This window comes from Chanos chanos, chromosome 1 (assembly GCF_902362185.1).
Source record: "Chanos chanos chromosome 1, fChaCha1.1, whole genome shotgun sequence".
In the NCBI taxonomy this organism is placed as follows: Eukaryota; Metazoa; Chordata; class Actinopteri; order Gonorynchiformes; family Chanidae; genus Chanos; species Chanos chanos.
Genome location: NC_044495.1, coordinates 50,598,794 through 50,626,214, shown reverse-complemented (window position 1 = coordinate 50,626,214; position 27,421 = coordinate 50,598,794). Strand labels below are relative to the sequence as shown.

General features: G+C 39.5%; 5 protein-coding genes across 6 annotated transcripts in view; 2 read left to right on the top strand and 3 right to left on the bottom strand.

The window, feature by feature from the left end:
* Positions 1 to 2,003: 2,003 nt before the first annotated feature.
* Positions 2,004 to 7,125, bottom strand: mrps27 (mitochondrial ribosomal protein S27). The gene is made up of 11 exons (XM_030779152.1): positions 7,050 to 7,125; positions 6,564 to 6,641; positions 6,095 to 6,165; positions 5,323 to 5,381; positions 4,773 to 4,887; positions 4,335 to 4,413; positions 4,048 to 4,163; positions 3,664 to 3,766; positions 3,351 to 3,493; positions 2,826 to 2,987; positions 2,004 to 2,487 (listed from the first exon to the last, which is right to left on the bottom strand). The coding sequence occupies exons 1-11, from the start codon at positions 7,123 to 7,125 to the stop codon at positions 2,245 to 2,247; spliced, it is 1,245 nt and encodes a 414-aa protein (XP_030635012.1). The 3' UTR covers positions 2,004 to 2,244.
* A 3,765-nt stretch (positions 7,126 to 10,890) lies between these two features.
* Positions 10,891 to 14,885, bottom strand: znf366 (zinc finger protein 366). Its single transcript, XM_030765011.1, has 4 exons — positions 13,654 to 14,885; positions 13,112 to 13,303; positions 11,648 to 11,822; positions 10,891 to 11,366 (listed from the first exon to the last, which is right to left on the bottom strand). Exons 1-4 carry the CDS (start codon positions 14,713 to 14,715, stop codon positions 10,891 to 10,893), a joined length of 1,905 nt encoding a protein of 634 aa, XP_030620871.1. The 5' UTR covers positions 14,716 to 14,885.
* A 3,740-nt stretch (positions 14,886 to 18,625) lies between these two features.
* On the top strand, positions 18,626 to 20,013 carry LOC115814345 (isotocin-neurophysin IT 1-like). Its single transcript, XM_030777158.1, has 3 exons — positions 18,626 to 18,745; positions 19,124 to 19,328; positions 19,874 to 20,013. The coding sequence occupies exons 1-3, from the start codon at positions 18,626 to 18,628 to the stop codon at positions 20,011 to 20,013; spliced, it is 465 nt and encodes a 154-aa protein (XP_030633018.1).
* A 1,107-nt stretch (positions 20,014 to 21,120) lies between these two features.
* Positions 21,121 to 22,519, top strand: LOC115804511 (fatty acid binding protein 1-B.1-like). The gene is made up of 4 exons (XM_030764999.1): positions 21,121 to 21,187; positions 21,479 to 21,651; positions 22,127 to 22,219; positions 22,469 to 22,519. The coding sequence occupies exons 1-4, from the start codon at positions 21,121 to 21,123 to the stop codon at positions 22,517 to 22,519; spliced, it is 384 nt and encodes a 127-aa protein (XP_030620859.1).
* Positions 22,520 to 23,816: 1,297 nt separating this feature from the next.
* Positions 23,817 to 27,421, bottom strand: part of smyd1b (SET and MYND domain containing 1b) — a 7,958-nt gene continuing 4,353 nt past the window's right edge. For both annotated transcript variants that reach the window (XM_030784966.1, XM_030784975.1), the window contains 5 exons: positions 27,399 to 27,421; positions 26,237 to 26,329; positions 25,049 to 25,212; positions 24,488 to 24,656; positions 23,817 to 23,972 (listed from right to left, as the gene is read on the bottom strand). The exon at positions 27,399 to 27,421 is cut by the window's right edge and continues 173 nt beyond it. In XM_030784966.1, coding sequence (XP_030640826.1) covers positions 23,817 to 23,972; positions 24,488 to 24,656; positions 25,049 to 25,212; positions 26,237 to 26,329; positions 27,399 to 27,421 — 605 coding nt within the window. The remainder of the gene's footprint in view (positions 23,973 to 24,487; positions 24,657 to 25,048; positions 25,213 to 26,236; positions 26,330 to 27,398) is intronic.

The window sequence follows — 27,421 nt, the reverse complement described above, 5'->3', positions numbered from 1 at the left end:
GAATGGCAAACCAAACATGAAAAACAATAAAGCTTATATACAGAACAAACTGAAAAGAAGCTACAGATAGTATTGGAGCGTGTGATGTGTATAATTCTAGACAAGAATTCCTTTAAAGAGTGCACTGAAGTACAGTGAATGACTGGGCATGATTTTTGGCTGTATGCTAGGAACTCGTTTCACCAGTGTGAGCCAAGGACTCAATGATGATTAAACATATCCTTCTTTGCATTAGTTACACCAAGGATAGGAACAACCGGTTATACGGAGATCTAAGTCGTTGCAAGAATGTGTGTTCCCGGACTGTCACTTAAGAGGTGCTTTAGAACAGCACCTTTGGTAGAACAGAATGACAGAGCTAATATTTTATACCTAAATCTATTCTCAACAGACAGACGCACACACATACACACACACACAAAAAACCCCAGAGCAAAATAAATATCAAAAATTTACCATAGAAAAAAAAACCCTTCAGACTTGAGTGTAGGGTATTGCTGTTATCGTCTGAAATAAGAGCTTTCAGCAGCAATACCAACACACAGAGTAGAGCAGGCTAGCAGGACAATAGCTCTTGTTCGTGAGTTGGAAGAATTCGTGCCTTACATTCAGTTTTGCTGTTTGTCCAGCAGTTTCCCAGGGACAGCGCATGAATACTGAATAGTTTTAACATAATGAGTATGGGAGCACATTATAAGAGAGCAGTATTTCTCCCTTATCTCTAAAATGCTGCAAACAACATGATACATGTGCGACATTTACAATGACCAGAGCAAACTCACCATAAATGTACAAAAATGTATGGTTTATGTATCTGCTTTGAGTGGAATTCGCTTCGTATGAATTAGCTGTGTGAATAACCTTTAAAATGTTGTTTCAACATTAGAGACTTGGACAGAATGATACCAAACTCTGAATATCAGAAAATCACAGAGAATCTCTCTGTTTTTCAAATAGAGAAGATCACTTAACACAGGCAAAACGGTAGCAATTTCTTTTTCTTTTTTTTAACTAGGAGGGAATTTGAATGACGTTCTTCCATCTCAGGAGAATAGAAAGTACTTTTTTAACCAAAACACTGATGCTCATCGAGAATTCCTGTTTTTCTTTTGTTACAGATAAGGACAAAAATGTCACTACATTCAAAGGCAAACAGAGGCGGAGAAACATTTTTGCCCAATCAGCTATCAGAAATCTTTGCCTGTGATTGTGCTGCAGTGGGTTAAAAAGCCCAGAGACACACACCAGTGGGTGAGGACATAGAGGAAAAGGAGGAGGAGGATATGATCTCCATTTTTTAAAAAAAGGTTGTTTTTTTTTCTGCTTACTCTGTGAAGTCATAGTAAACAAAAAAAGTGAACAATCACAAGTCAAAAAGTTTGCTTGTTTGATTTGGAAACGTATAGATAAAGTGTTATGTAATTCACCAGACTAAACAGTAACACACCCTTGACTAAACTGCCAAGATTCACTTTTTGACAAACAAATCCTTACAACAGCATCATCCACTGCTCCCTTCGATAAATTCTTGGAAGCTAAATACAGTCCAAGTATAATTAGCTATTTGGTGTCACTTTTTAAATTGAAATTGGGTTGTCGGAGTTTGACAAACTGCAGGATAATACTCTGGACAAGATATTGTTTGTTCTCATAGTCAGAGCTAAAGATGAGGATACTAACAAAGCAGTTTTGATCTCATTTATATTTAAAAACATGTCAATATTTTAAACAAATATGTAGACACTGAAAAATTCAGTTCATTGCCTTTAGGATAAATCAATTTATCTAAGATCATACAGTTTTAATCAGCTGTACAATTACAGAATGTTCTACTGGCTGAAGGCGAAGACAGAATAGAGGACTGACCGTGTGTGACCGACAGAAATAAATTACTGACAAAAAGGATGATAAAAGGTTTATTTTATAAGTGAAATGAGGTGGTCCCATCTTAATACTGATCTCATTAAGATAACTGAGCTGCCAAATCAGAAACATAGATGATGTTTGAAAGGTGAAACATTCTTGCTTTTAATTCTTTATTAACCCATTTACAGTCAAGGGAGATACATATATAACATACATACAATAACAATTACATGTGATCTCCACCTTGTCTAGAACCATAATAAACATATGTAACAAAAGTTATATTTTCACTTTTAGAAAGCTTCTCTCTGTATCGTTCCATCAGTGCTGTGTGCTGAATCAAAACTTAACTTATCACCGACTTTGCTTATTTAACGATCACTGGCGAGCAGCTTTGGCTGCTTGTCTGGCCAAACGCGCCTGCTCTGCCCTCTCTCTCGTTTCTATCTCACGCTGGACCAGTTGGTGGCGCTCTGCTTCCCAGTCTTGTATTTTCTTATGGTACTGAACCACGTCCTGTTCCTCGTATCCAGCAAGCTTTTCCTCTGCCAGCCTGGAGGTCAGGGTGTCAAAAGGGCTTGGGTCAACCTTGTCCCCAGCCTGGAGCTGACCTCTAAGCTCCTGCCCAGCAAAGAGGAGTGGGATGTTAGCAAAAGATCATGAGAATAAAACTCATTCCCCCCCAAACCCCCAATCCCTTTCAGAGGTGAACAGGAATTAAGGACTCAATGAATGCGACAGTTCTAATGCAGCTCAGCAAAGTTTGTTTCACGTAACTTATTCTGCATGTTGTTTTCAGCACCGCAGTTGATACGCATGAAAAACATTCTGGATGGAGAATATCGTATTTCAACTCCTCTTGCTCTCTATTGGTCATTCATTTTCAAAACAGGTCTGCTACCGCATAACCACCGGCAAGACATTAATGAGATGAGGTAAGACGAGAGAGAGAGACATACTTTGAATTTGGATATGTAGTCGGGAAGCTTTGCTCTCTCCAGCTCGTCCTCATCAACCCAGGTCTCTGGAACTGTCCTCTCAGACGTTTCCTCCCCCTCCTCCACAGGTTTCGCTTCAAGAGCGAAGGAGAGATCCTGCAGTATCGCTTCAACATGGTCCAGCTGAGGTACAAAACCCCCCCCCCCAAAAAAAAACAGGAAATGAAATCATTTTATCTGGGGAAACTGTATTTTTTTTTAATGTCCAGTTACACAAATCGGTGTGGTTATGTTTTAAGTTGTAGCATTTCTGTTCACGAAATAATGTTGCCGATGTCTAAGATTTTCTTATCATATTATTCTGGTCACAGTTGAACCACTGGACTTTCCCAGGGGCCTTCCAAAACGTTCAAAGCCGATGCAAAGCTAAGATGACAATTTGTGTGGCATTTATCTGAACAAAACCCTCTGGCAAAATGAGTCTTTAACAAGATGAATCAAACCCTTATTACAGCAAATTGGCTTGTTATCTTCCCGAAAACTTACAACTTCCTTAGATAGCTTGGAATCTCCAGACGCTCCGCACACACTCTCCACCACGGCAAGGGCTCGTCCGACGTACCCTGGGGTCCAGATCAAGGGCAGCTGGTGAAAGACAGAATGAATTCCCCTGGATATCTCCACCTTACCTGAAAAGACAGAGCGACGCACCGCAAAAAAAATTGAAGGCATTAAATTTTAATGGCTCGAACTTTCATGATGTAGATGTAAATTGCCATGTGAATAGTGTTAGTTAATCATTTTTGACAGTGGTTGTGATTAGAATAATTGGTTGTATTATGAGTCCTCTGATACACACCAATGAGGGCATAGCCCAGAAGCTGAGCGCTGAGCCCAGTGGAGTTGTCTTGTTTCAGTCCAGCCAACAGTAGCGCAGCCCCCAAGTTCCTTTCCTCCTCCCACTGAGACAATTCAATACCAAAAACATTTTGAAAACAAATAAACCAAGACATCCCTGTGAGTCAAACAAAAGACCACGTTTTTCGTCGTTTTTTACTCTGAACATTTGCAGTCGACTACCAGGTTTACTACCAGGCTTTTCATACCTCATTTCAGCCACATTCAAACACTATGTAGTAAAGACAATGAAAATAAAACAAGCACATTGTATGGCTATGATATAAAATCAACTTGTAGCTACAGCTGGACGCACGTTAATCGGGAGGAGTTGTAAAATACTCACGCTGAGTTCAGGCTTGGTTGCCAAATATTTACTCAGCGCATAGAGTGATAATATCTGTGTCGTCTGCTGATCAAAAGATTCCTGAAGCATCACTTCCTCCACGACCGAACAGGCCCCTGCAATTAATACACCATTAGTCATTCTAGCATTAATCAGAGTCTTTTTTTTTTGGTTGTGTTTTAATAGTACAATTTATGCAAATATTTATTAATTATATGACTGAGGGTTTTTTTTTTTATCTAGCCACAAACAACAGAATTTGGTCAATAAAAAAAAAAAAAACGTACCTTTGAAGTCTTCATCTTTTAGGAAGGAATCAATGAGAAGATTAAATGTGAATTCATCTGGAAATATGCCATATTGGACCTAGATGAAGAGATCAAGCCAAAATCATTTGTGAGCATGTGAAAATAAGTGTTTAGAAATCTCAAGACATTGGTCATTAACAGCTCAGCGGGCGGAGTGAGACACAGCCACGGCCAAGTTGGTGTCAGCACAGCGCTGACACCATGCCATCTGCCATGTGGGCTTTGGGAGAATAAGTACGATTTTTACATTTGTTTTTAATAACCATGTTGGGGTGTGACCCTTTTGGGATTTTTTTTTGGACGAGACAGTCACAAGAAAGGAACGAAGATCAGTCTCATAGACCTTTTTTTTAGGTCATTATTATCATTATTATTATTACTTTTATTTCATTTAATTATAAACAACACTCCGTTTACCTTATTCTTCAGAGTGTACAGGGCTTTGTCTTTGGCACCATATTTGAGACACTGACGAATCCAGCCATGCATGGTCCAGTCCCGGAGGAACCAGCAGTTTGGGCTGTGGCGGAACCTGGAGCAGACATGGTGGAGAGATTCAGCGGAAAGAGAATCCCTATCTTTAACTGGCTATGTATGGGAATAAAAATCCCCATTGCTATGATCAATTCATGTAACCCGATAAAGTGTTCTGTTTTTAACTGGGTCCCCTTCAGAAATTATTGACAAAGCAAATCATAAACATGACACTTCAGATTTATGTGCCGGAGATATATGACATCTCCTGATAATTGCACTTTCTGTATAAATAACAATGTGTGACAGCCTGATGAGTTCACTGTAAAGTGTATGACATCAACCTTTGAAACTAAAAGAAATAGATCTTAAAAGCAATATAGATTTGTTCTGTTACACGTTACGTACGTAGCATTATAACATACGTGTGTGCGTGTGTGTTTGAGTTGGGCATAGGGCTGGCACTGAATCAGTGAAAGGAAGTGTAACTTACTTGTAAAGGTAGTATTCCGCTTGATCCACTTCCTCTCTTGATGACACATTATCTACAAACTAAACAGTTCCAATGAGGAGTTATTTATTCACCATAAATTAGGAACAGGTCGGAGTAGTTCATTATTCACTCACAATCCGCAGCAATTTTTGAACCGTCAGCAAACTGTCAGTTACTCACTGTTCTGTGACTGCCAAAATTTCCTGACATGCGAATTAATACTTCCATGATGATGTACTGATTAAACAAATGACTGTGAAATTCATCCATCTAGTTTACAATATTTCATAATAAATGACTGAAACAATGTCACGGATGGAAAGCTAGGCACTATAGCAACCAAACATGTTGGTGGCTTGTTCCAGGTTTCGTGACACGGCAAGACGTAAGCATGTATTGAAATGCTGATTCTGGCATACACAGGCACTGAACATTATTTATCAAACAATGTCTCTCAAAATTACATAATGGACAGGGTATGACAGAGTAACATGCGACTCATTTAGATGCAACACATGTTTTGATTCAACAGGTCTTTTGCACTACTCAGCATACACCCCAAATAATCAACTGCATGCTCATTTCAGACACTGATCCGTCTTAATAATGTAGCTTAAGCACATTCCTAGTATTGTGGCTGAAAAGAATGATCCTTAAACTCTGATAAAAGCATAAGATACTCAACTCCTCACTTTGTACATACACAATATTCTTAGTCAAATGACAACAGGAGAACTGGTAGAGATTTGATTGTTCCGTCTGTCTGTCTTACCCGTGCTATTGTCAAGGAGCTAACAGGAAACTTTCTGTCATAAGTGCGGTCCATCAGGGAGGCCAATTTAGCTGCAAAGGTAAGACACGGGATAATGTCAGAGCAGTTAATACAAAAATACATAGGATATGACTCCTTCATGTAACCCCCCCGCATAAAAAACCTTTCGTTTTTTACACTTCGGACTTTGGCATCTCTTTCCTTAAAGAATATTTATTTAATTCAATTAAAACAAATAAACAACAACAATAATCAATGATTCCCTTCGCTGCGAATTACAACTGAAAAGCAACAGTGCCATCTGTTGACCAGTAGCTCACTCGTACACCTTAATTTCAAAATTAATTCCAAATACTTTGAGTTTATTTAGGCTCTTTGGCAACAGATATGTTATCGCATACCATATTCATCTCCTCAAGGCAAAATATTTTGGTTCTTGTCTTCGTCTGAGCGAAGGTAGAAGGCTTACCTAAGTTTTGTGGATCTTTTTCCCTTTGTTCCCATACTTTGGCGTCAGTATATGACACTGAGAGAAGACATCTTCTAGCTGTAAGAAACGAATTTAAATGTTTTAAATGACACACTCTCAAAACAGCTAATGCGCCAATGCGTTGACAGTTTTACCCAGTGTGACACAACTGGTGCAGTGTATTCTATCATGAATATCCACATGCTCTTGAGTGTAAATATCAACTCGGGGAATCCAAGGGAACTTATCAAGTTCATCAGTTAATAACGATATTTCACATTCGCATCTTCCCCAAATACGGTATTCAGTCACGTTATTCACATTCAAGGGTATTACCAAGCCATTGCTAGCTAGTGTATCTACTTGCTAACTTATTATCAGTGTTGCATGGTAGCTAAAAATCAAGCAGCGACCAGTTTTAAGAAGACAGAGTGGTTTCCGTAAAACCAAGTGGCAGTCGTGTTATCAGCAAAACTTCTGACATACCTATAATGGTCTGAGTTCCACATTTTGAAGCATTTTTGACCGATAACAAACAGCGCTGTAGTATGGAGGTTGCCATCTTGAGACTGTACTATTTGTTACAGACTACAGGGGACGTGAAAGGCAGAGCTATACATCTAATGATATGTGTCGTTTCTTTCCTGAACGTCTTCAATTTGGACACAATTTGATCGTATAAAATATATCATAATTGACTGTATTGATAAAAACGATATGTAATAACATTCCAACCATGATAACAGGCTTTAAAAGTGTATTGTGAACCCAAGAGCCTGTGGTGGTACAGTCTTGAATTTTGTAGTGGTGAAGGTCTAACAATGGAGGGAGCTGTTGCTGCAAGTTACTTCGCTACGAAATTTCGCTTTGAGCGTCTTCATTACTATGATTTAGAACTTACGGAGCAAAAAAATGTAGAGAAAACTCACTTTCAAATTACCAGTAATATCACCAAATTTTACTGTGATAACAGTAACAAATTTTTCGAAATTTTGCGCTGGCCACTGGCTACCGAGAATGGGTTATGGTCTAGCCTAATTTAATTTATCTTGTGAAAAAGAGGAGAAGTTAGTCAATCCTGCAAAAGATGAGCCAGCTGTGACCCAGTAAGTACAACACATGATATGACTTATCGCGGCACTGAGAGGTTTCTCGCTCTCTCAAGACGTCACAAAAGTTGGTTCATACTATAAATTCATTTTACGTGTACTCATTTTATGTTTTGATTCATTGTTTTCATTTTAGAACAGTAATTTTCCAAATCAAATTTAGATAATCGCAAAGAAAAGCCTCAAATAAAAGATTTATTGCACAGCCTGTGAGATCAAGCATGTGTCTGTTGAGAACATCGAAATGGTAAAACACCAACGGGTGAAGAGAGAAGAAAGGAACCACACAATTTACGTTTTGTGACCTTGCGGAAGAACGTGTGTATCAAACGATGGAACTCAAATGAATTGTTTCTGAAAACATCCTCACGCAAAGGCAAATACTAGCAAAGGTACACAGACGTCTGAGGAAGGCCGTGTCCACATTGCAATGTAATTTACATAAGCGCTTATTTTTAGGCATCTCTTAAGACGTAAGTCTCGACAGGGAAAGACACTTTTGTTTGATATAAATACCAGCAAAAATGAACAGAAATGAGAGATAATTAAAACATATGCGTTTAAATTTTAAAGCTACTAATACTGGCCAAAATTAAATATGCTTGTGCCATCCAAAATTCACGATACTTATCAGGTAGAAGATGTACCTGCCACAAAGCAGAAGTGGAACTGCATGGAGGAGGGGAAAAAAACAGTTCTTTTTTTTTCCTTGGGCAGAACTCTTTTCTGGTCAGTGAGTGGATTTACAGAAGCATCTTTGTCCTGACTCATCCATGGGTTTCACTTCAGCACACCCAGATCCCAGTACCTGATTTTGTGGTTTGGTGTGTGTTTTTTTAAACCATTAGGAGCGAGATTTTGAGGTGAGAAAAGGGGAGGAGAGGGATATGAGAATTTCCTCTTTGAATTTGTAGTTTCATGCTTGTTCCCAAGAGTAATACATCTGGTAACCTCCTTTACATCATATGTAATATATGAAGTTCAGAACATGCAGTTCCCTTGCTATAGCGAATACTGTTCAGTAGTCCTTATTTTATTTTCTTGATCATTAGATGGAATTGACTTTTTTATTGTTGAATGGCTTTCTTGGGTTGCATCTGGACTGATTAAACTTTGTCATTATTTTCAGTTTAATAGTTCCAAGTGAACAAATTGTATTTATGGCAGTTGTGCAACTCAACAAGAATAATTAAGAAGTTTGCAAACATATATCTAAAATCTGCCTTAGGACTGTTTTTCTTTTCCCTTGAACCTTTTCTTTTGAAGAATCAAATTCATTATAGAACAGGCCACCATCCAATAGTGCTGACGACAGTCACTGCTCAGTAGGCCTAGTTTGTTGACTGAAAATCCTCCCCTTTTCTCAAATTAAACAAGCAAACAATTGTTGTAAACAATGAAAACACATGTAATGTTGTATAAAAAGGTGGAGCCAGGGGCACCTGCTGAGTCCAGAGAAGGCTTGTTTGATCTGGTCTTATGGAGAATTCATCCCTCACTTCCTTTCCTTTGCATGGAAGTCAAGCTATTTTTCAGAGAACTGGGGCTATTCCTGTTAAATAAATAAATAAGTTTTATATAATTTTGCTCTCAGAAGTAAAATGTATCTGCACAAACATCAGTTTGGTCGTTAAGTTTCCTGAATATGGAATTTAGTGACCCTCCTAATTTTAAGTTAAGATCAAGTTTGGGGTTAGAATATTTAACCTGGCTGATATTATTATATGGAGTTTTATCATGGCAAATAATGAATGACTGTTTTTGTATATTGACTGATTATGAACAATGGGTGTGAAATTGGGACGTGTGGAATGGACATTCATCAGCTTAAACGACTCACATGATGGAAAACGTTCCTGTAGATCACATCTGCCTTTTTAGAGGAATAGTCCCGGTGGTTAATGTTTTTACAGACTACTGCATGTCACTGATTGGATGAGTAGTGCACAGAACGGTTTCTCTGGTACCAACAAATATTTTAACGAGAGGCACAGGGCCGGAGTCAAATACTTCTGAACTTCAGAGTTATCCCATTCCGGTGATAGATTACCTGTGTAGTAGTATATGAAATTAAAAATATTCATATCGTATTTAATAAATGCTGTTGTTGTCGTGAACGGATGAACCTCCTGTATACACACAGTTGTGTGCAGTTGCGTACGGCACAGCCGCATACAGTTCTTCTCTTTGAGCCGCTCTAAGCTGTACACATTTGTTTAGCGAAACTGTTGTGTGGCATGTTGTCGGCTGATGTGTTGTGGTGCGTAAGGGATATTAGGTGTGGGTGAAATACTTCCTCTTACACTCCCCTCTAACTGAAATATGCTACAATGAGTCCTCCTTTAGACATGACAGGAAATGGTCACTCAGTCTCACAGACTGCTGTCTGTTTCCTCAGTACTAAATCCGCACACTTTCACTCGTTTTTCTTCCACATGAAAACACCTCCACTTTTTCACTAGCCTTTCTTCTTTTTTGGGGGGGGTGGGGGGTGGGGGGGCACTGCAGACCTCTTTTCTACAGTTTGAATATTTGCCTTATTAAGTGTTAGAGATGCTAATGCTCATTTAAAAAATAAGAATAAGAAAAGAGTGAAAGCCACCACATGTTTATGAAATATTATTTGTTGTTTTATAAATACACAGAATTTACACTTCCAAGGATTCACAGCTAAACTAAACTCACAGAGCATTTCAGACCATCTAATATTTACAATTCTCAAACAAACAATTTTTCAAGGGACACTGGACTAGAAAACATGCTGACCAAAAAAAAAAAAAGGCAGGCAAAGCCTGGAAAATATTGAACACATTAAAGTAGAAATCATCAACAGAAAAATGACGAGATTAAAAGAAAAAAAAAATCTCAAAATTTGTTCCTTTAAAGAATTATTTAAAAATGAAAATGTTTTTGATCAAAGTATCACATTTTAAGGATTAACAGTTCCATATCAGTTAAAATATTCCATTCACACATTTCATATTATTTTCTCTACAAAAATACCAAAAATGTTTTGTTTTTTTTTTTGTTGTTTTTTTCTTTTTAATATTGCTTTATACTTCTGAAAAAAAAATAGTTCAATAATAAAAGACTTTTTTTTTTTTTTTACAATTGCAAAATTTTGTTTATTATAAAAACAAACTTTTTGGTGCATTGTTTATACCAACATGCATCTCAAGCCTTTTGGCAGTATTTTTCACAGCTTGGTGGGGTTTTTTTTAGTCCCTGTAAGTGCTCTCTGGCGATCCTCCAGAGGAGGCTGAACTGCTCCCCTCACTCTGGTTCTCATAAAACACACTGTACTGAAACTCCTCTTCAGCAGAAAAGTACTCCCGCTTTTCACCCTGCTCCTCGTCCTCTTCCTCCTCCTCCTCCTCCTCCTCCTCCTCGACATTCCCGTTTTCCACCTTTTCATCTTCCTCTTCCGGTCCCTCTTCCTCGTCTGCCTCGGCGGGCTCGGCGGCTTCGTTCAGTTCTGGATGGTAGACTTCCGGGCTGTACTGGCTCAGCCGGTAAGGACTGTCGCTGTCCTCGTCCTGACAGGAGCTCCCTCTCACGCTCTCTCCGTCAGACTGGGAGAGGCGCAGCTGGGTTTGGCTCTTCTGTGACAGGTCAAATGGCTCCTCCTGCCCAAACCGGGAGAGGATTCCCAGCTGAGAGGAGAGAATGGCAAACCTCCCCCTACGCCTAAACACTGCCAAAAAAAAAAAAAAGAGCAACAAAATGCCCCTTATTTATCATTAGAGTTGACATTCACTGATCATTTGGGAAGAAATATTATCGTGTAAAAAAATGTATTTGTTTTATGTATATAAATCAGACCAATGTGCAGTTGAAGAAAACAGTTTTGTAATTAGCATATAACTGAAAACATTTGAAATTGTATGTAACAGTTGTAAAATTAAATAGAAATAAAGTTAACAAAGAGAATAACTTTTATTTTCCATCAGTTTTTGGTAGTTGGACAATTCTTACCTCGAGCATCTAGTCCTCTGTCCATGATGCCATGTTTGACTTTCATGTGTCGTGTCAGATTTCCTTTCAGTGTAAACTTGCTTGGGCAGTACAGGCATTTGAATGGCTTGCTGTCAGAGTGTAAATGCATGTGTCCCATCAGATTGTGCATTCTGTTGAATTCTTTTCCACATAACTGAAAAGAAAAATGTATATATTATAACTTTGCATTGTTTGAACAGGTTGTTACATAGACTTCAAATCACTTTTAATTAAATTTGCCAAAGCCTTCAGCATGTGCCATTTGTTTTTGAAACATTTAAAGCTAGTAATATTGCCACTCATTGCTAAATATATTTGCATTTCACCACTTGTGTTACTGATTCACATCTGCAAATAATTTTAGTATTGTGGTTGTCCAAATTTAGTGCTCAAAAAGTCATCTCTTTTTTAATCATTCATTTCCAAATTCCACATTATGATGACAATTCAAGAGAAGCCCCCCCCCCCCCCCCCCCCAAAAAAAACCAAAACACAAACTTTTTGCCTTAGAGCAGATCAAATGTTCTGTCTTGCCTCATGATAGCACATGCTCTTTTCAAAACAGAGCAGCGGGTAGCTCAGTGCAATTGTGAATGGCTACACTGACAAAGCGAGAGAGGAAGCTCAATACAGAGGAGGCCAAAGGAGGACTGGGAAAGGCACTCCTGCGCTGTCCTTCCTCTGCATTCTTTTTTATTAGGGTGGGCCTTTCCTTCAGGAGGAGAGAGGGACTGTAAACTGTCCAAAAGGACCGTGAGAAAACAGGAAGTGCTCCCAAGCACAAGAGAAAGCGAGATGAAATCTATTTGCGGGACCATTCTCTAGGGACAAGAGAGCCATTGTTATGGAGGCAGTTTGTGCAGCGATATCCTTCCTATGGACCAGGAGACGCACAGTGCCAAAAAACGCAGCTATCTGGTCATCGTTTTAACCCTACTGTCGCACTCCAAGGTCACGAGCATTCCAAAACAACCAAATCCCTGATGCATCTGCTCGTTTTTGGTGTGTGTGTGTTTTTTGCGGTATGTTAGTGATGTTTTATGTCCTACCTTCTGATATTTGTAAGTTATGGAAAATAGTTTCATTTGCCACTGCACCTTAAAACGTTATTGAAGCGACCAGCAACTTTCAGGAATTATTATTATTTGTTTTTCTGATCAGCCATATTATCTCTCATCGTGCACTCAACGTAACCATAAATCCAGATTGCTCACTGTACTTGGTTGCTCAGTCTACTCAAAAATCCTTTGTACAGGCTTATGTATTAGCTGTACACCAAGACATCTGATTCCACAAATCAGGGATTCTTTTCCAGAGTTCTCTGTTACAAACTGAAACTCTACAGAAGGAAAACACGTGTGTTTGGAAACATTGGCAACAGTCAATTACGTGGTGTTATCAACATACACATCGTATTTCTGTCCATGGTGTCAGGTGACCTACCTTGCATTTGTAGGGCTTGATGTCAGAATGAACAATCATGTGAGCCTTGAGTGTCTGTTTCTGAACAAAGCTCTTATAGCACAGATGGCACTGATAGGCACGGATGTTGGTGTGGATCAGTACGTGACGCTTCATATTAGCCAGAAGGGTGAACTCCCTCCCACATATCCGGCACTTGTGTTCCTTTACTCCCTGAAAGACACAACAAATGGAACAGTTACCCTCAAAGGCAATTGATTAATATTTTCATAAGGTGATGAGAAAACAAATGTGATTAGTCAAACACCTGTTAATGTTACACAATCATGAAGTACATAATTGAGGTGTATCTTTATCTCACACCAAGCAAATAGGATAGGTATGTCTCAAATTAACCCTAAATAATTTGTAATAAATTAATAAATTAATAAATCATATAACAGTCTGTGAAAATGGGCAAACATCACTCCATAAAATGTAAATGGAAGTTATGAAGCTACTCATTAGATTTGTCCACTCTTGTTCTGGCTCTCATACCTGCCTAATCTAGAAAGCTCTCCTACCTTGTGAGTGAGCGTGTGCTGCTTTAGGTGATGGGACTGAACAAACTCCATGCCACACTCGCTGCAGATGTACGGCCGAATGTCCTTATGTTTCATCATGTGGTTCTGAAGCTGGCTGGGATACTGGAAGCTCTTCCCGCACTCGGTGCAGTTGTACTGGACGGGACCTCGATGCGTGGTCAAGTGTCTCTTCAGCTGGGCCAAGCTGGGGAAATCCAAGCCGCACTCCACACAGACGTTCTCCTGACCCCGCTCATGCTTGGCTTCATGTGCCCTCAACTCGCTGGGGTAGGCGAATCCCCTCCCGCAGACGCTGCAGCTGTAGGGTTTGACGTCCGAATGCTGCATCATGTGTCTCTTTAGGTGGCTGGTTTGGGTGAAGGCTTTGTGACACACCTGGCATTTGTGCGGTCGAGCGCCCTGGTGAGTGAGCATGTGCGTGTGCAGGTGGCTCAGCTGTTTGAACAGCTTTCCGCACAGGCTGCAGCCGTGCGGCTTGATGCCGCTGTGGCCGAGCACGTGAGTCACCAGGTTGTATTTGGAGGTGTACGACTTGTCGCACATGCGGCACTTCCAACGCTTCTGGTCACCTCCCACGTCCACGTAGTAGCTGTCGTCGATGTGGATGTTCAGGCCCAGTTTCTCCGCACTGGTCAGGGTGCCTTTAAGGCCCTCTGGACCCCTCCGGCGATATCTCAGTGGGTCACCCTGGTGGAAGTGGTTGGGGGAGAGGTGCATGATGGGTCCGGGCATGAGGTACGGGTAGGGGATGAGACCGGGGTGAAGAGGGGGGAAGTACGGCGGCGGTGGGTGCATCAGAATAGAGGAGGGTGGCCACATAGGCAAGGGATTCACCGTTTCGTGTTTAACCTGCACAGTGTCATATCTGCCCAACACCCGATGGAGGTGAAGTCTGTTCAGGTCGATCATCTCTGGCATGAACTTCAGAGGGCGGGAGGGGGCAGTTGACGGGAGCGGGTACGGAAGATGGGAGAGGTCAACGGTTCTTGGACTGGCATTGCCTGCCGGCTTGTTCCGCAGCTCAGCGTCTTCAGGATCCATTTTGTCATGGGAATTTCTTGAGGGTTTTTTTTTTTTCTGGACCTTCTAACAGCAACAAGAAGAATGCTCACAGAACAGAACTGTTGTGGTTTGGGAAATGGGTGGGGTTACAGATTTTTAGATGTTTGATGGACTCCTTGGTATGGCACACATTAAACATGCCCATCATCTACCTGTTAAGACAGTGAAATGAAGATAAAAGTTAGATTTCTTTTTCTGTTTCTGGGTTACAAATTACAAATATTAATGCAGTTCTGATATAGAAGGAGCACACAACGTATCAAACAGCAAACTTTGAATTAAACTACACGATGGCTGAGTATTTTGCACATCATGTGGCTGACTCTCTGACTGTTCTCTGTACAGTTAAATGGAGTAACACGTGAGAGAAGGAATCAGACACCAAATCCCTTCTGAAACAGGAAGTGACTCCTCATAGATTAACCTCCTAGTCCCACTCATTTTTCGCTTCTTCAAGCCATTCCTCTGGGTTTGTCTTCTCTTCCCTGACAAAAACACTTCTCTTTTTTTTTTTTTTTTTTCCACCGACCAGTATTTTTACCGCAATAACTTACTGTGAATTTATGAAATCGTTTTTATTTTTTTGTTTTTTTTTTACACGTATGTTCTCTCTTTGAGCCGGAACAAAACAATACAGTTTCCCAAATCTATCAACTGTCACTGCGGAGTGAGCAGCCAATGGGCTATCGTTAGCAGGTTCGGTCAAAGAGAGGGAAAAATAAATGAGGAAGACTGAATGGCAAATCAGCACAGGAACTTCAGTACTTCCGCTTATCAGAAAGAAGACATTGTTGACATTGTTCATTTCACGTGTATTATTATAATTTCTCATGCCAAATGATCCGTTAATGAGGAACGAGCCCTCTATCCTTTACTGGATAATTATATTACAGTTATATTACACTGTTAATGTTAGAGATGATAGCTCTGCTGATTGGTGCTGATGATAATGAGGGTGTTGATGATGCAGATGATGATTATGACAATTATGGATGATGTTTGTTAACTGTTGTTGGTTGCAGAAATACAAAATATAAACATGCTTGAAAAGCATTCCAAATATGTCCCATTTTCCACTAATAAGTCCACATAAGTCCCCAATACCTACAAGGTATTTTAAAAGTGTTCATAGCATGCTTAAAACATGACAGTGATAAAAAAAAAAACAGTCTGCACACAGGATGTTGACAATGAATGAATTGTCAACATTTGCAGGGAACTGTCAAATAATGTATACAAAGCATGTAAAATTTAAAAAGCAGTTTAAAGTTTTTAAAAAGGCAATGATTTAAATTGTCTACAACAGCACAAAGCCAAACTATCTGGTTCATATGAAATTCTGACTAAATCTGGGCTTCTCTAACACTGCATAATTTTCAGAATCATTCCTGCATGACAACAGAAACCGTATCTGAAGCAAACTGATTATTATGACCTGTTTTTCCCCTTTGTTTTTGTTTTGTCTTTATAATTGGAGTGAGTGCAATACATACAACCCTGATGAAGTATGAAAACGACTTCAGTGCAGATGACTTCAGTGAGAATGAATATCGCAGTTACATCTAAAACAATGCATTACAATACATGAGCACATCACACACACATAACACATAATACCAAAACACAAACAATTCCCTGCCAAAGAAATCACTTCAAATTTCACACCTCATGCATTCATTATCAGAGGAGCTTTATAACAGCTAACACAAAACGACATCTCTGTAGCTTCACCTACAGTCACTTTAGACAGCTCCATGCAGAGAAGTCCACTCTAATTACTGCTCACCTATTAAAACACTAGTTAAACCAAACTTGTCACCGCATATACCTGTCCATATCTAAGCGAACAGAGATAAGGTAATAAAACATAGGCTCGTCCTCGCCGTGTACCAGCCCCTCGCTAATGCCCCAAGTATCACGCATCGGAGCGCAGCTCTCTGCCGCTGAGCTTACCTGCCGCTCTCCCCGGCGCCTCTGACAATGCGCCACCAACGTTTGGACAGGGTTTGAAAGGGACTTAAGAAAGAGAACAGGAACAATCACTTTGTTCTCATTTTTCAGATGAGTACCTTCGGAGAGAAGGAAGGAAGGGAGGGGAGAGGAAGTCAACAAGTCAGTGCTTTCCTGCAGAAAAATAAGGAAACGCCAGATAGACATCTCTATTCCTCTTCGAAATACGCTAGACTTGGATGGTTTGGGAGAAGAAAAAAAAAAAAACGAAATGGGTTTTTATATATATGAAGCGTGCGTCTGTAAAGACTAAAACAAAAAAGCCCAGATACGAAAGAAAAATGCACAGAAAAGGAGAAAAGCAGAGAAGATGAGGATCTGAATTTGTTCAGAGAGACAAAGACAGACAATTCCTCTTTCAGTATTGCGTGTGTCTACGTGTATATAAGTGGACATGGTCACAGTTCCAGGAAAGGGTTTGATTCTGTGGGCACTTTTGTTTTTCACAACCTCAAATGTATTCTCATGTATCGCTTTTACCAGAATATTCGCTCAGGTCTGACCAGATACAGATTTTGACAAACCTTGATTTTTGTATTTCAGATGTCATTTTAAATTCAGTACCAATCCAGTCAAGGATTCGCAAATGCTGAAAGCTTCAATCTTATTCTTGTTGTGTCAAAGCTATTTGTGAAAGTACCAAAAAGTTGCAAAGCTGGGAACAGCAGGCTCTGCAATCAGATATAATAATTTGAGACTTACAGATGACATAATGCACAACCTTTCCTTAGCTTACCCAAATACCTGCCCCATGCTCTGACTAGATAGAAATCTTATCCAACCGGAAAGAACTAATTGAGTGAATCTTATGGGAGCTGTGAAAACCATTCTGAAGATCCAGGATGGTTATCAACAGCAATGTTACGCACATTATTAAAGCAATTAACCCCAAAACCTGACCAAGAATCAGACATCTCCATTAGGTTATAGAGAGACGACAAAGGTGACGTGGACACACGTGTTTATGAGTGCGTATGTGTCCAGATGAATGAACTGGATTGTGTTTAGGTAAAAGCTGTACTGGCATCTCGACATACAGATCACTTTTATATTTATTTATTCCACACCCCATACAAAGAAGTTAACTTTGGGGGAAGGCAGCTTTTGGTGAGTTTCCTTTTAAGAACATCCACGGTGGTTTATTACCCTCAAAAATATATATGTCTTCTCCAATATCTTGACACTGCTACGGATCTCTCTCTTTTTTTTTTTTTTTTCATATGCCACTCTCCAACAGTACAAACTCAGTACCAAAATGCAGCTTAGCCAGTACATCACCAACCTATTCTAATCTTCGCCTTGTTTTTCGAGCGCTCTGATACATGCATGATCACGTATACTGGTCACTGTTGACCTTGAGGTCAGAGGAGGTCGGAGGTGCTCTGACCGTACTCCTGCCCTAATCAGCTGTCGTTATTATTGTCGTGATGATGGAGAGTGACTCATTCAACCTAAGTAGCACTGATGAACCCCTGTCACTCTCTTTGGCTGATGGCTGAGTATAAAAAGACTCACTTTGACTCACAAGATCCAGAAAAGACTCTGCCAACCTTTGTTTCACTCGATCAGCCTTCAGCATTGTGAACGGTAAGTGTGAAGTGTGAAGAAACGGCTTGTATTTTTGTTGCTGGCTTGTCGTAATATTGTAGAAATCTGATACATAACCGACTGTGATGATTATTATATAGACTGGCTTATCTTTTCATTTGTGTATTTGATGACATATACATGCATCAGTCAGCATGATACAGAAGAATTTGCGTCCTGACACTTTGTTTGCTGACATTTTGAAGAAAAGTACTGGATTGCATCCAGTAATATTCTTTCTCTCTCTGTCTTTCCCTTTCTCTCTCCTTTTTCATCTCTCTTTTTCTCAGCCATGTCTGGAACAGCATTGTATATATCTCTGCTCTGCCTTCTGTCTGTGTGCTCTGCATGCTATATCTCCAACTGCCCAGTAGGGGGCAAGAGATCCTTGATAGACATCCCCCTACGCAAGGTAAGAGGTGATACATACAGGAAATGGAGAATGGATAAGGCTCCCTGGCTTAGCAATGTGACTGTTTTAACCAGTTTGTGCACAATTTGTCCTAATGATTATCTGAAGCTTCATGTCAGGAAGACCTCGGTGTTACAGGACCAAAATCCAGATAGTACATTGGATAGTACATGTTCTACAACTGACTATATTCAGAAGAGGGCAACTGCAGAATGATCATTTTGGTTCATTTTGACTTATTATTGCAGGCAGGTAATTTTATAACTACATTCTCTGACCGAACCTATGCTTTCTTTCTTTCTTTCTTTCTTTCTTTCTTTCTTTCTTTCTTTCTTTCTTTCTTTCTTTCTTTCTCTCTCTCTCTCTCTCTTTCTGTAGTGCCTGTCATGTGGTCCTGGAGACAGGGGTCGCTGCTTTGGTCCCAGTATCTGCTGTGGACCAGGTCTGGGCTGCTATATTGGCTCTCCAGAGGCAGCCGCCTGTGTTGAGGAGAACTATGTGCCGACCCCCTGTGAGACTGGAGGGAGAGTCTGTGGCTCTGAGGGGGGGCACTGTGCAGCACCAGGGGTCTGCTGTGATTCAGGTTAGCCTCTTTAACCCTGTTACAGCAGTAAGATAAAAGAACCTCCATCTGACACTAAACAGTATCTGAAAACAGTTGCTCAGCAGATTCTTGCAAATAGTGTCTGAAAACAGATACAAGCAACAAACATCTTTTAAAACTTTGAAGTTTTGTTTGCTGAGTGGGATGTGTTGAGCAACTAACATCGGATATGTTTAGTCACTCCAACACGTCACAAGAGGCTATTTTCTGCATCTCAAATGCCTACATATATGGACATTGTGTGTTCTGTGATTAGAGTTTTATGGTTAGGGAGTTCCAAAAGTAGAGTTAAGGTTATAGTGAGTGAAGGTTGAGATTAGGCAAGGAAAGAGAGAAATGTCAAAGTTACTGAGCAATGTTCATATAATAATAGGCCTACGATATGTTTAGGCTTCGCCTGTACTGATAAACCATATTATATTTTTCTTTAAAATCGGACGTTGTGGGTTTTTTTTTTCCTTTCCTTTCCTTTTCTTTTCCTTTTTTTTTTTTTTTTTTTAATGACTTTCTATTTCATTCAACAGAGGGCTGCAAAGCTGACCAGTTGTGTTTGGTGGAGGAGGAGGCTGAGAATGAGAACAGTGACTCTGACTTTGGTGGGAACATCCTAATGAAACTGTTGCACCTAGCTGGCCAACATCCTTCCGGAAGAATCCACCAATGAAAGAATCCGGTGATTTCGCTCAAGAAAACCCTTGCCGCTCGGAGCATTTTCAGTCACCCCAAAACAAACACCGTGTCAACCTTTATGCACCCTTGAGCTCCCATTTTTAAGAAAGTCCATGCACTTCTGTTTAAGATTCACTTTGTATAGAATAGTGACTTATTTGGTGTGTAAATATGAAGCGGTGTTCATGCAAAGGGGTGTGGTTATATGATGACAAAACTGTAAACATTGTGAATAAAAGTTGTACGGTCACATTGTGTCTGTGTGTAACTTTGACCTTCTTTTAGGAACAGCACTTTGTTATCTTACTTTCAGGATCATAAAACTGATCAGAAAGTGTCCAATTATGGAACAAGTGGACACTGATATGTGTGCCTAAATTTAGTCATGTGCATTAAAGTGTGACGCTTGCAAATTAAAGTTTGCAAATCATTGACCAAGGGATTCTGATAACAGCATTACTATGAAACACCGATTTGAGGATTTAAACTTACAGCCCAGAGGCCATAAATTTTGTCAGCCCTTGCTTTTTTCAGTTGTCATCGGTCAGACTAGAACAGCCTTTCACCCGAAAGACGAGAAATGAGGAAAGTGAGAGAATTCAGTGACTTTCTCGATAGTTAATCCTAAAAATGGCTTTATGGGCAAGATAATATAATGGTGGATAATCCAAACATTGCTGTTGAGTATTAGCTAAACCAGCAAAGATGAGCAGGGAAAATTGTGAGCGTAGGAGGCAAGTATATGTTTGCATAGGTTATTCCGTCAAAGCTGAGTGAGTACTGTTTTGAAGTAAAGTTTATTGAAATCACAGTCAGCTGCAAATCTTGCTCCACCCCTAAGGAAGTCCACAGCCTTTTAAAGCAATTAATGAGTAACTGTGCGTTGACATTACCTTGATCCTTCAGAAGAGGGCCAATCATGATAGCATTGTGTGTGACGCTGGCTTTTTTTTTTCTTTTTTTCTTTTTTTTTTTTTACATATTGGGTTAATGATGTCATCTTTGATGATGGTATATGAATAAAGTGACTGAGCATATGTATAAAACTGACAGGAGTCAGTGTTTCTCCTCACTGTATCTATCTCCTCTACCTGCATCAGTCATGTCTTTCAAAGGGAAATATCAGGTGGAACGCCAAGAAAATCTTGAGGCTTTCATGAAGCTTTTAGGTGAGTGCTGTGTGTTTATTACTGCTTTGGATGCATAAATAATTTTAAATGAGCTTCAATTATTGTCAGAGCTTCAATTTCACTGCCATTAAATTTCACTGTCAAATTTCACCCCGATATCTGCAAAAACAGACCTTTTCTTTGTACGTGCAATGAGAAAATCAATAATCATTGTGATTTGGAAGCATATGTTTACTTTTACACCATGACTCCTGACGACCACAGAATTTACACATTTTAACATGCGGCGGTTGTCATGGGGACAAATGTAACAAGTGTGACGTTTTGAAGGGGCGACCGATGAGATGATCGAGCAGTTCAAAGACATTAAGGTCATCACAGAGGTTGAAGAAAACGGAGATCACTTTAAGATGACCGACATCATGGGAAGCAATGTTCGTGTCGTCGCCTTCACCATAGGGCAGGAGAGTGAGGTGGATGGCGCCGGAGGAGAGAAAGTCAAGGTAAAGTGTCTCGCTCTCGACAAAAACTGACAGCCTCACAGGAAACGCTCTCAGTAAGGCGCTGGAATTTGGAAAATTAAGAAACTGGTTACTTGCTATTTATTCTATGTTCTTCGTAGTTTCCAAAATGTTTTTGTTTTCTGCCTGTGCATTGATCGGTGCAAACAACAAAAATGTGTATAAATTCCAAAATTCACCTTTTCTGTACACATTTGAACAGCTTAATCATGTTGAATTTAATATGCGATAACCTATGAATCCAATAAGTTGATCCTTAATACCAAGTGAGCTGAACTTATCTCTAAATACAATGTGGGGTGCACACATGCAGATGTTACTGCAAAGCATGTGGAAATGAATGTGGCCTGTGAACTATAAGCTCACTGTGAGTCACAGAGATCACAGATATCTGTGAGACACTGCTGGAGAGAAATGAATACTAATTCGAAGTAAATCTCCTGCTCTTTTCTTTCAGGTTTTTGCGACACGGCAGGGTAACAAAGTGAAGCTGACCATGCCAACTATGGAGTGCATTCTCGAGATGACTGACAAAAACACACTGGTCTCAGTGAGTACTGAGAAAGGCTTTTCCTTTCAAACAGCCAGTTAAAGAATTTTAATGACCAATGAGTCATTAAAATGTTAGATTTTTCCAGTTACCATTCTTCTCCAATGATCATAAAGAGGCTCATCTTTCGCCTTTGAAACTTAAAATAAATCCACGTTTGTTGCGTGTTCTCGATCCATGTGGAAAAAAAGATGACTCAAAAATGGTAACTTGGTTTAACCAAAAGGTGGCGCTGTTGTCTCGTTTCAGACCACCACTGCGGGGACCGTCGTCCACAAGAGGATCAGCAAACGGATCTAAGACTTAACTCTACACAAACTTCAAATCCCATGTCCGTTTCAATAGACATTACATGTTTGTTGCCTTTTGTGACATGTGACACCATTTAACACATTAAATCAGCCTAATTGGACATTTGACATCCAAACTACAGTACAGTCTCATGTGTGTTCATTTGCTTGAAAGTGCAGTGCACTGAAAAGTGCAGTGCACTGAAAAAGGTAACACTACAGCTGAAGTCCAAAAGTAAGGGATCTTTTCAGTGGGGATCTTTAAAATGAAAAGCCCCATATCTCATGCTTTTTTCCCTCAAACTTTGCCCCTTACTTTGGACAGTTGGGCAAAACAAACAAACAAACAAACAAAATAACAAACATTTTATGCCATTTGCTATAAAGTAGTCTAGTTAGTCAAGTCTAGTTTTCATGTTCGCATCAATTAATTTGATCAAACTGAACGAATTAAAGTGACAAACAAAGACCTCCGGGGGATATACGGGACTTGTAAAAGGTGAAAATGCTCCTAATATTTTCAACTACTCAGTTCACGTTCTAAACATCGAAATTAATACCAACGCACTACATTTTCATACTTATATTCTATAACTGCTCAGATTCACTCTCCACTGTAAGGGATTAAAAAATTAAGAATTAAAAGATCTGTACATTTTTTATTGAATGTCATTTCTGGTGGCTTTTTGGATGGGGAAAAACATGACTAGATTTTTCATATCCTGGGACATAGTCTAGGTCTGAAAGAGTAAACAAATAAAAGAAAAGATGTAAAATAAATGTAAATAAATAACGTTATACATGAACATGATTTGCGTTAATGATATTTGTTATGTAACGTTCAGTACCTATCAGCCTTTAGAAATGATCCAATGAGTTGTGTTTTGGTTCGAAAAAAGCATACAACGTTTAATCACTGAAATATTAATAAACTTTAATAATAAAAATTCATGGCATAATTTAAAAGCAAAAACAACAAAATTTAATTTAAAAAAATCTGTGTTCTAAAAAAAAAAAAAGAAACAGTGTGCTTTATTATCAGCCATCTAATTCCTTTTTAAATGATCTATTTAAAAAAAAAAACGTAACGGTATCCCAAAACAGGCATATATTAAAAATTAAAACTGCAGTCTAAAAAAAACAAAAAAAAAAACAAAAAAAAAACATAAAACAAAAAAACAAAACAAAAAAAACATGAGCATCATCCTGAGTCTCTTCAGTCACAGCAGTGAAGTTAGTGTCACAATGTCACAAAGTCAGTGAGATAAGGACGGCACAGTGGTGTAGTCTTATGAAATTTGATGATGTCACTTCCTGCGGAAGAGGTTCTTGATACCCTCTTCTACGGGCTCGGCCATCATGGACATCGGTTGGTTCTTCAGCGCGGCCTCACGCATGCTGTGGTACACGTATTCATTCTGCTGAAACATGCGTAGCTCCATCTCCGTCTGCATACGCATGGCCTGTAGCAGGGACATTGGGCAGAGGTCAGTGTAGTTCACACAGAGAGAAACGATACATCAAAACACAAACATAAAATGTTATCTAATCCGAAAAGCCGTAAAGCAAATATTGCAGCGTAAGTGATTAACACATTAATATCACATTAAGCAATCAATCAAATAATAATATTATGCAGATTTTTCATATAATACAGGAATTATTCTCAAATATTTAAACTGCAGTGTAAGCACACTCCAATATTTTTGAAATGTAAATATTTCCCAATTAAAGAGATATTTTAATCAACGTATGTTTACAAAGCACATCACTGAGCGCTGCAAAATAAATGTAAATCTATGGATTTAGATGAAGCCTGCGGGAAGCTTTTTTTGACTTCAAAGACCTATTCTATGCTCTTCTTCGACCTCATTAGTGGGTGGGGTCTGATTTTGAGTAAGATCTCAATTATTCAGACATAATGTCATTTAAACTTTTACAGTCTACTATTGTTAGCCTATCAATACGACAGGTTTACCTCTAGGTCCTTAGTGATGGGGTGTGTTGGCCCATGGGTGACCAAGAGGATGGCATAGGCTTTGCAGATCATGCCGTGTGCCACCTCAATTTGCCCGGCTTGCCAGTGGGTCACACCGGCCCGCATGGTAGCCATTCCCAGCTGGGCATTGTTTGGGTGGTACAGTTTCCTGTCGTAGAAAAGTCAAAAAAAAGAAAAAAAAAAAAGGAAAAAAGAAAACTTTGAAAACTTAAGGCACTTTCAAGTAACGCAGCCGTAAATGTTCAGTGAATGCATGTAGTAAATATTTCTTGTAAATTACAAAAAGAAATATTAAGACACAAAGGTGACTACACTTTACTGTCAAGCTGTCAAACATGGGTGATGTTTCGCCAAGCATCTATTACATAAAGTTTCAAGCTGATGTCTCGCAACTATGAAGAATTACACTGGAAAATTATGCGAAGTTCTAAAGAGCCGTAACAAACATTAATCTCCCTATTGTAGGGGTTAAAGATCTGTCCATTAACAGTGCTTTTTATCTCTCTGTCTCACCGTGACGCTAACTACGTCAATACTCACATGTATCCATCTACCATCTTACGGGCATAAGTCGCTGCCTCTCCAAAGAACTGCAGATACGCCAGCACCTCACTGAGCGTGCTCCACATGCGTAGCTGGTAAATATGAGTGTCGGCCAGAACCTTCTCCTGTTTTTCCACACACTCCCTGCATATTTTCACCACCTTTCACAGAGAGAGAGAGAGAGAGAGAGAGAGAGAGAGAGAGAGAGAGAGCAGAAATTTGGAAAACCCATAGACGAGAACAGAGATGGTGAAAACACATGACCACGTACAGTTTTCCAAACTGGCAAGACACATCAAGAAATGCATCAAAACAAACTAAAATATGACATAAACTGTATTCAGTTACAAAATTGTATTTGTATCTGTACAACTATAGAAAATACAGATTGTAAAATAGAATCTAAGCACAGTATCAGTATCTAAGGCTCCGAACTAGTATCGTTGTCTGCCTCTGAACGCACTATCTTGAAAAGGGCCAAGAGTAAACTAGTACAACTGACCTTTAACCTTTATGTAAATCTGTTGGCACACAATTCTATCGGTGTCATTTTTGTCTGTACGTTATGTACTTAGGTATTAAAAAGTAACATTAAAAAAATATGCTTTCAAATGTTATTTTCAACAAAGTTTGAGCTTAAACAAACTGCACAAATCAAATACCTGTTGCTAATGTATTTTGACAGTGACGTACAACATTTTTCCGAGCTATTCAAATATGAATTTTAACATATGTGATTGCATCTGAAATACATCGCTGGAATACTTGTTGCTAAAATATGGATTATATCTAGATAAGAATAATGGCAAGAAAATACAGATATATCAGTAACCCTGAGTCTCAGGCCTCACAAGTTAATACAAAGCACATTTCTGACCTAAGCCTGCATTACATCCTGCACTTTACTTCACCATGTTAGCATATGGATTGTGCAAAGACATTTAACAGTGAGCAATAAAATCAGAAATCAATCTGTGATAAATAACATAAAACAAAAGATGTGAAGAGATCAACTGCAACATGAATTATTGCAATTATCTACCTGTGGGACTGATTTCATTAGAGCCCTCAAAACCAAGCACAACCTGGGAAGTTTTTCTCAGCTGCTTATCATTTATCACAGTCTAAGTGAATGTGAGTGGGTGTGTCTGTGTGTGTCTGTGTGAGTGTCTAAGCTCTACTTGCCTCATGGTAGTTTCCGTCAAAACGGGCCTTCTCCATCATTTCAATCATTTTAAGGCTGTACTCCGTCATTTCCTTAACCTGTTCGTTTGGTACCTAAAGCAAAAATTACAGAGATTTCATACACTCAAACCATCATTCATTCATTTTCCAAGCAGCTTATCCTAATTCGCGGGGTGCTGGAGCCTACACATTCATGCACACTGGGATTTTTTAGCATCACCAATTCACCTTATTTACATGTCTCTGGGAGGAAACCGGAGCTCAAACCCTCGCAGACACGGGGAGAACATGCAAACATCCACACAGAGAGAACCCCGGCATGCCTGGCCGACCAGCCGGGAATCAAACCCAGGACTCTCTTGCTGTGAGGCAACATCGCTAACCACTGTGCCACAGTGCTGCCCACCGTCAAACTAATTCCTCACAAAACCAGTGTTTAGCAATATACGTATGTGTTTCTAAAAAACTCAACTGGGGCACAGAATTCCCGAGGGGCGTTCACTCGCTACTCTCAAATGACATTTTGATATCTGCAATCTCCTAGATTAGATTTGGTATCTGACTGTAATCTGAGGATGAGGTAAAATGAGCAGCTTGTAAAATTCCAGACTGATTAGCACCACTAAACTCAGCATTCTTTCCACTGTCTGAGGAATCAGCTGCTTCTCCGTAGTGATGCTTAAGGTCTATATTTAGCTGCACTCTAAACAAAGTTTTCAGACCTGGCCCAAAGGGTATATGGATAGGAGAGTGTTGACAATAGGCCCACCCCCAACCCCACCACCCTCAGCCCCTCCTGTCTTTTTTCATTCCTCCAGCGAGGACACTATGTATTTGCACAGTTTGGTCTCACACACATCTGGGGATGACGAGCCAGTTTCACGCTCACGTTAAGTAATTACTGATAAATGTGCGCAGATCACGAAGACAAACAGAAATTAACACAGCAGACATCTAAAATGGGAAATATGAACACTAAGTAGATGAAACACGATATTTTTCACTGAGCTATTATCAGGAGACAAGACACCAAGCATGCCAATGCTGTTGCTTGACGCAATATGCATTTACTTTTTGCTATATTGCCTAACATATATGTACTGTGTATTATAATCTGTAAAAGACAAAGATGGAAAAATTTGCAGCCGTAAAGACAGCCTACCTCCACTCCATCCACCACTTGGC

Coding starts and splice junctions, on each gene's coding strand:
- mrps27 (XM_030779152.1), bottom strand. CDS start 7,125: ATGGCAACCTCCATACTACAGCGCTGTTTGTTATCGGTCAAAAATGCT. Junction 4,414..4,772: donor TGTACACTCTGAAGAATAAG/GTAAACGGAGTG, acceptor CTCTTCATCTAG/GTCCAATATGGCATATTTCC. Junction 2,488..2,825: donor ACTACATATCCAAATTCAAA/GTATGTCTCTCT, acceptor TTTGCTGGGCAG/GAGCTTAGAGGTCAGCTCCA.
- znf366 (XM_030765011.1), bottom strand. CDS start 14,715: ATGGATCCTGAAGACGCTGAGCTGCGGAACAAGCCGGCAGGCAATGCC. Junction 11,823..13,111: donor TCAAGCCCTACAAATGCAAG/GTAGGTCACCTG, acceptor TTTTCTTTTCAG/TTATGTGGAAAAGAATTCAA. Junction 11,367..11,647: donor CAGAGGACTAGATGCTCGAG/GTAAGAATTGTC, acceptor TTTTTTTGGCAG/TGTTTAGGCGTAGGGGGAGG.
- LOC115814345 (XM_030777158.1), top strand. CDS start 18,626: ATGTCTGGAACAGCATTGTATATATCTCTGCTCTGCCTTCTGTCTGTG. Junction 18,746..19,123: donor TAGACATCCCCCTACGCAAG/GTAAGAGGTGAT, acceptor CTCTTTCTGTAG/TGCCTGTCATGTGGTCCTGG. Junction 19,329..19,873: donor AGGGGTCTGCTGTGATTCAG/GTTAGCCTCTTT, acceptor TTCATTCAACAG/AGGGCTGCAAAGCTGACCAG.
- LOC115804511 (XM_030764999.1), top strand. CDS start 21,121: ATGTCTTTCAAAGGGAAATATCAGGTGGAACGCCAAGAAAATCTTGAG. Junction 21,188..21,478: donor GGCTTTCATGAAGCTTTTAG/GTGAGTGCTGTG, acceptor GACGTTTTGAAG/GGGCGACCGATGAGATGATC. Junction 21,652..22,126: donor CCGGAGGAGAGAAAGTCAAG/GTAAAGTGTCTC, acceptor CTTTTCTTTCAG/GTTTTTGCGACACGGCAGGG.